Consider the following 11,729-nt stretch of genomic DNA (forward strand, 5'->3'; position numbering starts at 1 on the left):
GTAAATGAGACTTACAACGGCCGTGAGGAGTATTAACTGTCAGAGTCAGAAGCAGCCATCTCAGCTAGTGGACAGACCAAAGCCCTGTGAGCAAGGAAGCCTGGATTCTGCCCCAGAGCTCCCACTGATTTACCGTGAACCTTCTGCCAAGGCACTTTTGCCAATATTATCAAAACAGTCTACTGATGCTGGTGTCCAACTTGAGATGCATCCAACTGGAACCGTGCATGCATACAGCTCTTCTGAAAACGAGGCTGCTGGAATCCCAAGTTAGGCACCTAAAAACTGATCTATAAAGAGGGCTTATCAATACTTTCTAGATGTACAAGCCCCTCTCAGATCTTCAGACAACCACGATGTTAGAAGGCAAGATTTTTCCTTCTGTGTCTATTTGAAGCACAATGTAGAATAATTATGCATTACCAAAAAACATTTTCACCAGGCTCTTTCCTTTATAAGAAACAACCAAAATAATGTTTGTGTGTTTACAGAAAGCCAAGGAGAAGCTGTTATTCCTACATTTTACAGAAAACATATATCTTGTATTAATTAAACAACACTCAATTCCATTCAGCGTATTGCAGAAATAACCCATTAAAAAGCTGTCACATCTTAGTATAAATAGACAGTTTCATACAGAGGCGGTTCAAAGTGATTTATAAATTTAGCCTTGATTCAGGTGCTTGCAGAGATGTAGGATGGTCTGGTGAGACAAAATAGTCTAACTGTATCGCAATGGCACACGCAAGCCCCAGTGGTACAAGGAGAATCACTGCACAAGATACCACACCAGGGTGGATTTGATTTAAAAGCAAATAGATTTAAAACATGATTTAAATCACTGGTCAGGAAGCCTTGACTTAAATCAGTGTTTTCTACAAAAAGTACATTCTTGTTGTTTGATATAACCTTAATACATATTACTCAACTCAGAAATAGATGTAGGTTTCATTTTTAGAAAGTACACACTATGCATTTTAAAGCAGTGATTTATTTTGATATTTTTTCAGATTAATTTTGCAGCTACATCAGAAAACTGAATTATGATTTGGTTATTTTATTTACCAAACCTATTTTTTATTTACCAAACCTATTTACCAAACCTATTTTATTTACCAAACCAAGTAGATACTTGTGAGGTCATTGGGAGGTGAACTGTCCACTACATGGCTATTTCTGCCATGCTGTATTAGGTGGACAACAACAATCACCACCAAAAACAACAGCCATTTAAACTGTTTTATTTAACTAAAACAACAAGCTTATGTATTTTGGATATTTTTCTTCAACAAACATATATAATTATTTTAACAAAACAAGCATACGCATTTTTGAATTTTTAACTATTTTAGTTATAAATGTAAAAGGTGGGGGGGTTGTTTTTTTTTTTTTTTACAAAAATTAAATAGATTACTGCAGCCACAAGAAACTTAAAATAGTGGGTTATGCAGCAAACTCAGTCTTCACCTTCCTCTTCCTGTTTATTCATAGGCTGGAAGAGAAAGACAAGCTCGGTACTCAGAGCTTAATGGATCTTCTGGACTGAGTACTGAGTCCCATTGGGTAGAGTGGTTAAGTTTACTCTTCACTAATCTATAGAGGAGCCTCCTGGAACCCCATAAAATTGGGCCCCTAAAACAGTCCATGGCCTGTTGTGACCTATTTATAAAACTCTTCTAAAAAGGTTACATGAATATATTGTCTCAAATAGTATATAATTAGAAGTTATAATCCCCATTACATGACGATATCTTTGAGCTTTAACATTTCTTAAATTAAAACCGTCTTTATATAGTTTTATTTTTAAAAGCATCTTAAACAATTAAATATGATTATATACAAAAAATCTACTTAAAATATTCTGATTTTTTATTTAAAAAAAATTGTTGATTTGTATCCACCCTGTACCCCGCGCACACACCTCCTGACCCCAAAGTCTTACATTCTAAAACAAAATGAAGGGTAGAAGAAAGGAAAGACTACCATATGAATAACATCCTGCTTTGGTGTTGATATTAATCTGTTCCATTTGATTTAAAAAACACTTTTTGAAATCACACTGGTCAAAAAATTGGGCAAGAAAAATAATGAACCAAGAGTCTATTTGCACATTCAGTTATCTGGTGTGTGTGTACAATTAAAAGTAACTAAATCCAAATTAAAAATGTTTTTACAAATGAGACTGTCTGCTGAAGTTTGGAAAACCTACCGCACAAAATGCATAGGTCAAATTCTCACAAGCACACTCACATTCTTTATGGGCACGTACAACTGACTTCACTTCTACAGCTACAGAACGAAGAATAATTCTTACATCAAGTAGTCTTTCTGCAAGTTTTGATTCCACTGAAGTGTGAGAAAAATAAAAACTCCTGTATTCTACAATACAATCATTAGTGGAGCTTATTAATCTCATTTTTCTTCAGGCAGTGTTTACCGAGTCATCTGTGACACCTTTGTAAACATTGTTTCTGGGTGTATTAGGGTTGGTAAAACCGTCTCAAGTTTTGCTTTTAACATTGCAAAAGAAATACAATTTTGTTTTATTTTTAGGACTTTCAACCTTCCCTCAAGTGCTAGAAAACTAAGCAGCAGAATCCCATACCGTCAGCCCCAAATGTTCAAGAAACCTGCATCTGGTCCCAAAAAAGTCACAAGATTGGATTAAACGTCACAAGTTTCAAGCTATAATAATTAACACTGGGTTCTTTTTTCACATGCCTGCCAGTTTGAGCCTCCCATATTTTCCAGCTTTTCTCCATACTCATGAGGACTAGAAACTACTCCCTGCTATGTATTTTAATGGAAAAACGGTTACATGCAATCTTGTGATTCCAGCACCTAGGGCTTTAAAATACTGCAACACTTGTGATCACTGATAACACTAAAAAAAACCTGGCAAAATAAGAGTTCTAGGGGATGGTACAAAACAAAAATCTTACTGGGTTAGAGGCAGACAAGATTCTTTGGATAAAACCGATACCTTTTATTAGACCAACTAAAACAGTTGGAAAAATTCTTTGCAAACTTTCGGGTACAAACACCCTTCTTCCTCAGCTAGATTCACTGTCCAAGCTGATTGATAAGCAGAAAGCATTAATAAGGAAAAGTAAATGAGGTATTTACTTGGGACTAGTGCAAGTCCACAAGGAGAGAATCCAGCAAGCCTTCAATTTGCATGCACACTGCAACTGGGCCTCAATGTGATGATGGATCCCACAAAAAGGAAGCAGGGCCATTGCCTCACCCCGCTGACCCCAGCTTAACAAGACAAGAAGCCTGCATGCACAGAATGGAGCAGACTACACCACCTTCCTATGCTGCGAGAAGCTTGGGAACAGCTCTGAGACCCACACTGCTGGTGTTCATTAGACAGAGCAGCAAAGATGCAGGCTAGATTTTTATGCAAGCATGCAAGGGCACACACAAGTGTGTATTTTAAACTAGCAGCGCACCTTTCTAAAAATGCAAGGTAGAACAAAGAGAGCGCAAAACAAAAAGGGGCTGAAAAAAGAAGGGTAAGGAGGCGGCTGCTGGCAAGGACCTTTCCAGTCATTCTCAATGAACAGGATGACCCAGAGTCATTCAAGAAGAGCCCATATCCCATTTCACCAAATCAAATGCTGGTGCAAAATTTCATGTCTTTGCTCTGCTTTCCCTGCCACCTCCCCTCCCCACCTCGTCCCCAATCATACAGTAAAAACACAAGGCTCCCTGGGGGATATTGCTCATCCATCTTGCTTTCTGTGCCCCCAAATTCTTAGTTTTTTGGGTGGAGCACTAACAAAAAAAAATCTCAGGACTTAATTAACCCTGGGGCAGGGGTTTCTTGGTCTTCCTTCCCAGGTCTGCAACCCAAAAGAAGATTATGGAGCAACCTGGCCTTCAATCTGAGCCAGGCTGTGTGTGGTCCATTATCACTTACTGCAGCTCCCCAATTCCTGGGAAGTGTCCTGCAAGCTGTACACCCATGCTGAACACAAAATACTCAAGGCAGCAAAATAGTCAAGGCACTGTGGCAGCAAGAATCTCTACTATGTATGAGTCACGAGTCAGGTCTCAAAAAACCCTGAAGATTGATTCTAAACGCTCATGATTTCTGAAGCTAATAAAACTGGAGCCTTTTTTATTTGACATCAGGTTTTTGAGGCTTTAGGGTTCATGTTTTCATGCCATTCTTTCCAGGCTAGAGTTAAAGTTTTACTGGTCAAGAAGTGTTCAGGTACAAACTGTTCTTTTAAAATGGATTCTGTTCCTCCCTTCTTGCTATCTACACTCTGAAGTCTTGTGTCAAAAAGGCAAATCCTGAAGAGTATTGTGAGTGAGAGTGCGCACACATGTTCTAGGCATATAACATGTGTGTGTGTGTTTACATACCACTCATCTAGAGATATACAAATGTGTAAATGTATATAGAATTATACACTACAGAGCTATACAGATAATCACGCACATCCACAGGACAGAACTGACGTAACTGGTAACGCTCCAACATTAACAAACAAGCCACAGTCTGGTTTCTCAACCATTATGTTTATTCTACAGAGGTCTAATTATCCTTAAGGGGTCCAATTACTTAAAACAGTTATGGTACATCTTTCTAACTTATTACCCCAAGTAAGATTTGAATCTTTCTATAGTCCTAACTGAGGTTTGCTTATGACTGCCTCATAGCACCCTCACCTCATATTTGAAGATTCCATAACAACAAACAGCTTAAATGTAGATGAACTTAACTGTTAAATATGAGGTTTCCAGAATCTCTCCCAGTTTTATTCAATTGGGTACCTTTTCTTCCACTAAAAGTAAGTGCAAGTCTGGGCTCAGCAAAATCAACTGACCTTTTGCTAAAGACATTAGTAGGGCCAAGATTTCAGCCTGTGTGTCTTCTCACTCTTCCAGCCTGTAAACCCATGAAGATCGTCATGCCAACACTATGGCTCACTCTTCCAGGCTAGCCTTTTACCCAATAATACCTTTTTAATATATACTCTACCAAGAGGCCATAGCTTGCGGTAGATGATCTAATAGGCTTTTTCCACCACTAGCTACAATGTTCCTAAAGAAAGATTATGATGATCTCTTAATTCCTCAAGGGCTTGATCCTGAGAGATGCTGACAAATTACTTCAATTCCCAGCATGCCCTAGAATCGGGTTTTTACAGAATACGAGGCAACTTGAGGATTCCTCACGGGTCCTGTCATCATGTGGTGACCAACACTGCATCTTCCTTCCAATGTCAAGTAAGGCGGATCAAACAAAATGGAATTTACAGCATGTCTCACGCACAACACAAACAGAAAAATGTATTACATGGATTTTTACCCTGCTGGTGTCTTCATTTTACCAAAAGAATAGGAATTTACAACATTGCTTGGATACATCAGGCTTTTTGACCAAAATAATGCATAATAAGAGTGAAGCACTTAAAAAAAAACAACAACAAAAAACCCCCCTAAAATTGACATTTCTGTAAATGCAGTGATGGGCTTAAACAGTAATCATAGAATCATATCATAGAATCGTAGAAGTCGGGTTGGAAGGGACCTTGTAGTTCTTCAAGTCCAACCCCCTGCCTGGGCAGGAGAGAAAACTGGGCTCAAATGATTCCAGCCAGGTAGGCATCAAGCCTCTTCTTAAAGACCCCCCAGGGTAGGAGCCAGCACCACTTCCCTTGGAAGTTGGTTCCAGATCCTAGCCACCCTAACTGTGAAGTAGTTCTTACAGAATAAAACTGGCTTATTTATCAAGTCATTTACAGAACAGCCAGAAGCAGAGGGGCTGGAGGGTGAAGGGGGTTAGCACGTACACGTTTTAATTCTAGCTGAAATACAGAGCTACAACTTGAACAGGATAGCAAAAATGTAACATTTGGGGCACAATTTGCAGACTTAAACGTTACCAAGGGTTATACACAAATTCCATAGTTAAATAATTGTTAGTGCGCTTCATAAAGTTATCATGATGGATAACAAAGGGCTTTTGCATGATACATGACAGATAAAACATACAACCATAGATACACATGGAACCTATGTATTGGTGTGTAACCAAAGAAGAGCAGTAAGTTGCAGTAAGAAATTATTTGGTTTCTTTGTAGTAAGTCCCTCTATATGGTATGCCTGGACTAATCTAGGGCCAAATCCAGCATTGTTTTCTCATGTTCAGAGAGTCTCGTGGGTATCAGGTGACCAACTACTACTGGTAGATGAAAAGGAGTCAACATTGGTTGATTGCACAGACTGTTTATGTCAAAAATAGATTCTCATTTAGGAAACTTTTTTTTACTATTATTTTAGTTAGAAACCAGAGAACTGCTAATGTTTGAGTTTCAAAAATCCTCTATTTTGTTCTATTTTTAAGGGTGTTATGAAATCTTTACATTTTGCATAATAGCTCCCCTTTGATCTACATGTTTTTCCAAGGGAAAGTTGATTTTAAACAGCAGGCTTTTTAAAAAAAAAAAAAAAAAAAAAAATTAAAAAACCTAACGGGATCCCGATCTGAAGCAAATAAAAAAAAATTGTACTTAAAAACTTAAGACAAAAAAAAACAGAACAAAATATTTAAATAAATCTTGCAACACAATAGTTGCATTTTCCAATACTGAAAAGAAACCCAATCTCTGCTTCCTCTGCCCAAATTTTAAGGAGATTCACCAATATCTACTTCATTTAAATCTTAGTTGTGCCTTATCATGCACCTAGGCAAAAGACATAGATGAAATTCACCAGTTCCTCAAGTATATGTAGGATTTGTTTTCAATCCTTGTCTTCACAGATGCTTCGCTAGCCAAGTACTGCCTCCATAGTAATTCTTGCACGTAAAAGCGATACAAAGAGCTCCAGGTTGTCTTCAGGATTATTCCTAGTTATGAACGGTCATAATGGAACAAAACCAGCCCCAATCAGACAGCAAAAGTGAAACTAAAAATTAAATGTGTGCAAAAATCCACACACACCCCCCACGCCACTTTCTTGAAGAATAATAGGAAGTAACTTCATGGTGGCAATTATGCCTTATCTTCCTACAGGGATCACCCATGATCTGTTTATTTTACCCTCTTCTTTTGTTCATATTTTCCACTTGTGCTCACATGATTTCAAACCTTCTGCACTAGGTGCCAGCTCTGTTAGAACATACTCAAACCAGAATCAGAAACAGAATAAAAAAGGAAGAAACAGGGACACAACTGGAGAAGAGAAAAGATAAGAAAAACGAGTCCAGTTAAGGCTGCCCCTGGAAAGGTACTGGAAATTTCATTTTTACATTTGTGCTAAAAATAATAAAGTTCCTTCCCCTAACAAATCAGAACATGAATATTTTCTTCAATTTTATCATCTCTCATCTTTATTTTTTTACAAGTATTGCCACTAATAAATAAACCATTTAAATTACGCAGACTGACCCCATTTCAAAATAAAAAAGACCATTAGTAAATGCCCCCACATTTAAAGTTTGATCCATGTTTATAAAACAAATATCATTCTCCCCATGGGGAGGGAATCAGATTCATCCCTAAGCAAGCTGTTATCTGACAAATGAAGTTTGAAAATACCATCATGTCCTATTGTGACACTTGGCATTGAAAGAACTGGGGGAAAAATGGCTACAAATCTGTATTCATTAACACCAAAACAACCTTGCATGGCAGCAGCTAGGACAGCCGAGACAGGATGCGCATGCACTCCTGAAATTATGCTATGATTCAAGCAAATGATCTAAAACAAAACAAGAAAAATGAAGCAAACAACAATGGAAATGAAGTACAGAAAAGACAAACTCCGAACACCTACAGTAGAAGGTTCCATGCAGTAGAAGAAAACATGTTTCCATTTCTTCAGTTGAGTACCTCTGTTAACAATTCAGCATAAAATGACACACAAAGCCATTCCTATTTTCCTTTATGCAGGGTTATTTTGATTGAAACTGTCACTCTTTCCAGTGTTAAAAAATGTGCTATGCAGTTTTTGTAGCAGATGTGATTTTTAACAACTTTTTAGCTTGTCATTATTAAAGCAAGCTGTGTCTCAGATGCAAAAATTATGGTTTTCTAATTAAACAGTGGAAGCAGTCACCTTTCTTAACAAAACAATTAGCTCTGGGTTCTTACTCACATTTATGTATGGAAGAATATTGGGAAGAGGTAAAAACAACAGCTGGATAATCCAAAAACAAAATAATCTCAACACCTGTTCTGGGTCAGTTAACAAATGAGTGGCCTTTTATTCACATCCATGTTGCAGGTGACAACAAAGATGACAGCAAATGTGTAGAATTAACAGATACATCCATAACATTTATCTGCAGGCCCACCAAGTCTGTGATTAATATTACGGCTGTCCCTCCAATTTTTGCTGTTTCAAGTGCAAAGGAAGTGAAGTTATTTCCCTGTTCAGTTTTACCCCTGTTATAGAGAATGCTGTAAAACTTGTCATGCTACAGGATTTGCACAGGAATGACACAAGGATTCATTAGTTAATGTTTGAAAAGGACCGTGAATGTGAAATGCTCCACCTCTAAAAGCAGCCTCATTATCAGAGGGTCCACTTAACTCACCTTCCACAGAAACTGAAGATTTGAGCAACTTCTATTTCACTATCTATGCAGGGATTGGGATACCCAGTTTTTAGCACCCAAGTCGATCTGTTTTTCATTTCTAAACACTTTTGAAACCAGTTTGATTTGCATGTTTCTGACCCCTTAAAAACCAAATATAAAAAATAAAAATCTCTCTCTAAACCCTGGCAGAACAACAGCCAAATATTTAAGCAACAAGTAAGTGAATTTGGGCAATATTCTGCTCCGCTACCTCCCCTGTGTAGTCCTTTTTTAAATCAGAGACAGTACCTGCACGCATCAGGCAAGCAGCGCATAGTTCTAAATACACTGTATTCACTTGATGATCTAGCACTCATAAATGATAATTACAGGTGCAAGACCAAGCACAAAGGAAAAAAATAACCTACTGCTCAACAAAATGGAGCTCACATGGATAACAATGAGACCGGCAACATGAGACACTGGTGCACCGACGGCTTTAGTCTCTTTCTGTTACTTATGCATCCCACAGACACAGAAATGAGAGCAGACTGCACAATAATTAGAGCACTACCATACAGCAAACTGGAAATTATTTTAAAAACTACTAGCTTGTTGTCTGATAAAGGGTCTAAACCTTGCCAGAAAGCAGAGTTTGACCTTTATTGTACAAACAGAAGTGACTCTCTGGTGTATCTGTATTCTTTTCATACATTAAAAACATAAGCAAGCATCTCCTTACCAATACCAGTATTGCACTTTTTTCTTCCCCTACTTCTTCACTGCCCCCTGCTCCTCTTACAGGAGTGCCATGTGAAGAGTTACTAATGCTGTTTGGAGACAGCCCAGTGGAACAGAAGACAACCATCGTGGTGGCAGCTCATTAGACATGAAAAAGAACCACATCAAGCACTTAGGCAGATACTCTGGCTGAAGTCTGTATTTCCTGCACATGAATCTTCTTTGGATACTTTTTCTGGCAAAATACAGTGTAGAAGAGACGTTTGTACTGACACACACATCTGTTCTACTTCCATAACAAATTATGGGAAATCTACCTTCAGACACAGCACTAGCCTAATTTTGCCCATCTAAATGTACCACTGATGGAAAACTGTATAAAAGCTAGTCCAGTCTCATGGTCTGAATTTCTTTTGGGGAAACCAAAGTGAAGCCAATGAACTTGCCCTAATCTCTCAATGTCCCATTGAGAAAATAAGTAATTCATACACCAGTAAAATGCCAGAGTCAATAAAGTTCTATATGGTTGTAAATATATGTAAAACTGCTCAATGTCATTGCTCCATACTGCTATACCAAGTGCCATCTGATTCCAGTGTACAGTAAGACCCGTGTATACAAGTGATATTGTACATATGACATTTTTACTAGATACGAATACTGATGTGCATTGTGTACATCATATACGTGCCTTTTTACATCATGAATTTGCTTACTTACAACTGACTGTCCTGCACCACCCTCAAAGAGAGAGGCAACATTTGTGATCACATTGCCAAGGTCTGAACAAGATACGCAACCACCACACTCAGCACCCAAACTGAGGCCTAGAACAAAGCAATATATTCACAGTCTCTGCTGAAAGAATCTGGTTTCAAAATTAAAAGCAACCTGTGTCCTCCCCAGTGTGAACTTTGCCAACACGTCAATTGTCATTTGCAAATTTGAGTTTCAGAAACAAGCTGTTTTCTCTCCAAATGTCATGACACTCATTTTCCCCGAAAACATCAAAATATCATGGTAAGAGTAAAAACCAGATTTGTTTTTAAAATGCTGTAAAGTTACAAAGGAGTTTTAAAACAAAGAGGAAAGAAAAAAAAACTATGTACCATTAGAGAACAAAATCCCAGACCAAGATTTTAGTACACACACACACACACACACACACACACACACACACACACACCCACCCCCTCAGGTGTGCCCAGCCATCCACAGAGACACACACACAGTCCCCCTCCCTGCCCCAGGATACAGTCCCCCCCCCATGATTAAAGAAATTGGAAAAAATAAACCAGGAGCATTTTTATTTCCTATCGATAATTGTATGCACTTGTTTTAATTCAACAAAACAAATGCTTCAGTAAAGGCTCCCCCCCATATTATCATAGAGCAAATTATGAATGTAGGCAACCGCTGATGGGATTTAAATAGAGATTAAGGTAGACCTGTGGCTGAATCTCTCTCAATCAAGTGAAATTTCAACCCTTTCAGAAAGCTTCTGAAATCAGTATACAAAACCAGCTACATATTACATACATGTAAGCATTCAGACTACCATTAAAAAAAAAAAAGTCTAATCTAGGCATGGCCCAGCCTGGTGCCAGAGACCTGGAGGCTTTTTCTAAGTTTCTGAATATATTTTCCAACAATCGCCAAAATGGCCCATGACTAACAAAAAAAAAACCTGGACAAATAGCAGCGCTGGTTTCCATATAGGCTGGTAGATAGCCACAAAACCTAAAAGGCTGGGCAGAGTTGCACCTTGTAAATTAACCAAAGTGTGAGCAGGCGCACGTGTGCAACGCGTGTGTTGTGTGTGTGCAGGCACATGGATGTGCACATGTGTGCAACACGTGTGTGCAGGCACGCATGTGCACGTGTGCATGCCTGCATACGTGTGCGCACACAAGTCCGTGTATGTGCAGATGTGTGCATGCCTGTGTGTGCATGAGTTTATGTGCACGTACGCATGCCTACATGTATGTGCATGCCTATGTATGCATGTTCAGGCGCATGCATGCGCACGTGTGTGCATGTCTGCACGCGTACACCCCCGTGTGCACACGTGCGCACATGCATCGGCGGGTGCACGCGCATGCATGTGCATCCGCGCGCGCCCCTGGCGCGTGCATATATGCACGAGGCGCGTGTGCGCACACCTGCTCTCCCGCCTGGCGGCGCTTACCGTGGCCGAGGCGAGGCCGGCATCGGCCAGGGCCAGGTGGTGCGGCTCCCAGCGCCGGAGGAACTTGGCGGTGAGGATCTTGCTGAGGAAGGTGCGCGGGTGGCGGATGACGCACACCTGGATGTCGCCCTCCTGCAGCAGCTTGTAGCGCATGCCGTGGCAGTGCAGCAGCGCCCGGCGGCACGGCGCCGCGCCCCCCAGCCGCTGCCCGTCCACCGCCGACATCTCCCCCAGCAGCGGCTTGCTCTCCTCGATCTG

At 39.7% G+C, this 11,729-nt stretch overlaps 1 protein-coding gene across 4 annotated transcripts in view; it reads right to left on the bottom strand.

Annotated features, from left to right (window-relative positions):
- Positions 1–11,723, bottom strand: part of CMIP (c-Maf inducing protein) — a 196,979-nt gene extending 185,256 nt beyond the window's left edge. For all 4 annotated transcript variants that reach the window (XM_019505484.1, XM_019505482.1, XM_019505481.1 and 1 more), the window contains exon 1: positions 11,472–11,723. In XM_019505484.1, the coding sequence (XP_019361029.1) occupies positions 11,472–11,696 (225 nt within the window). In that variant the 5' untranslated portion in view covers positions 11,697–11,723. The remainder of the gene's footprint in view (positions 1–11,471) is intronic.
- Positions 11,724–11,729: the final 6 nt, after the last annotated feature.

The sequence above is a fragment of the Gavialis gangeticus genome, unplaced genomic scaffold (assembly GCF_001723915.1).
Source record: "Gavialis gangeticus isolate Ggan-Ray unplaced genomic scaffold, GavGan_comp1, whole genome shotgun sequence".
Taxonomy (NCBI): Eukaryota; Metazoa; Chordata; order Crocodylia; family Gavialidae; genus Gavialis; species Gavialis gangeticus.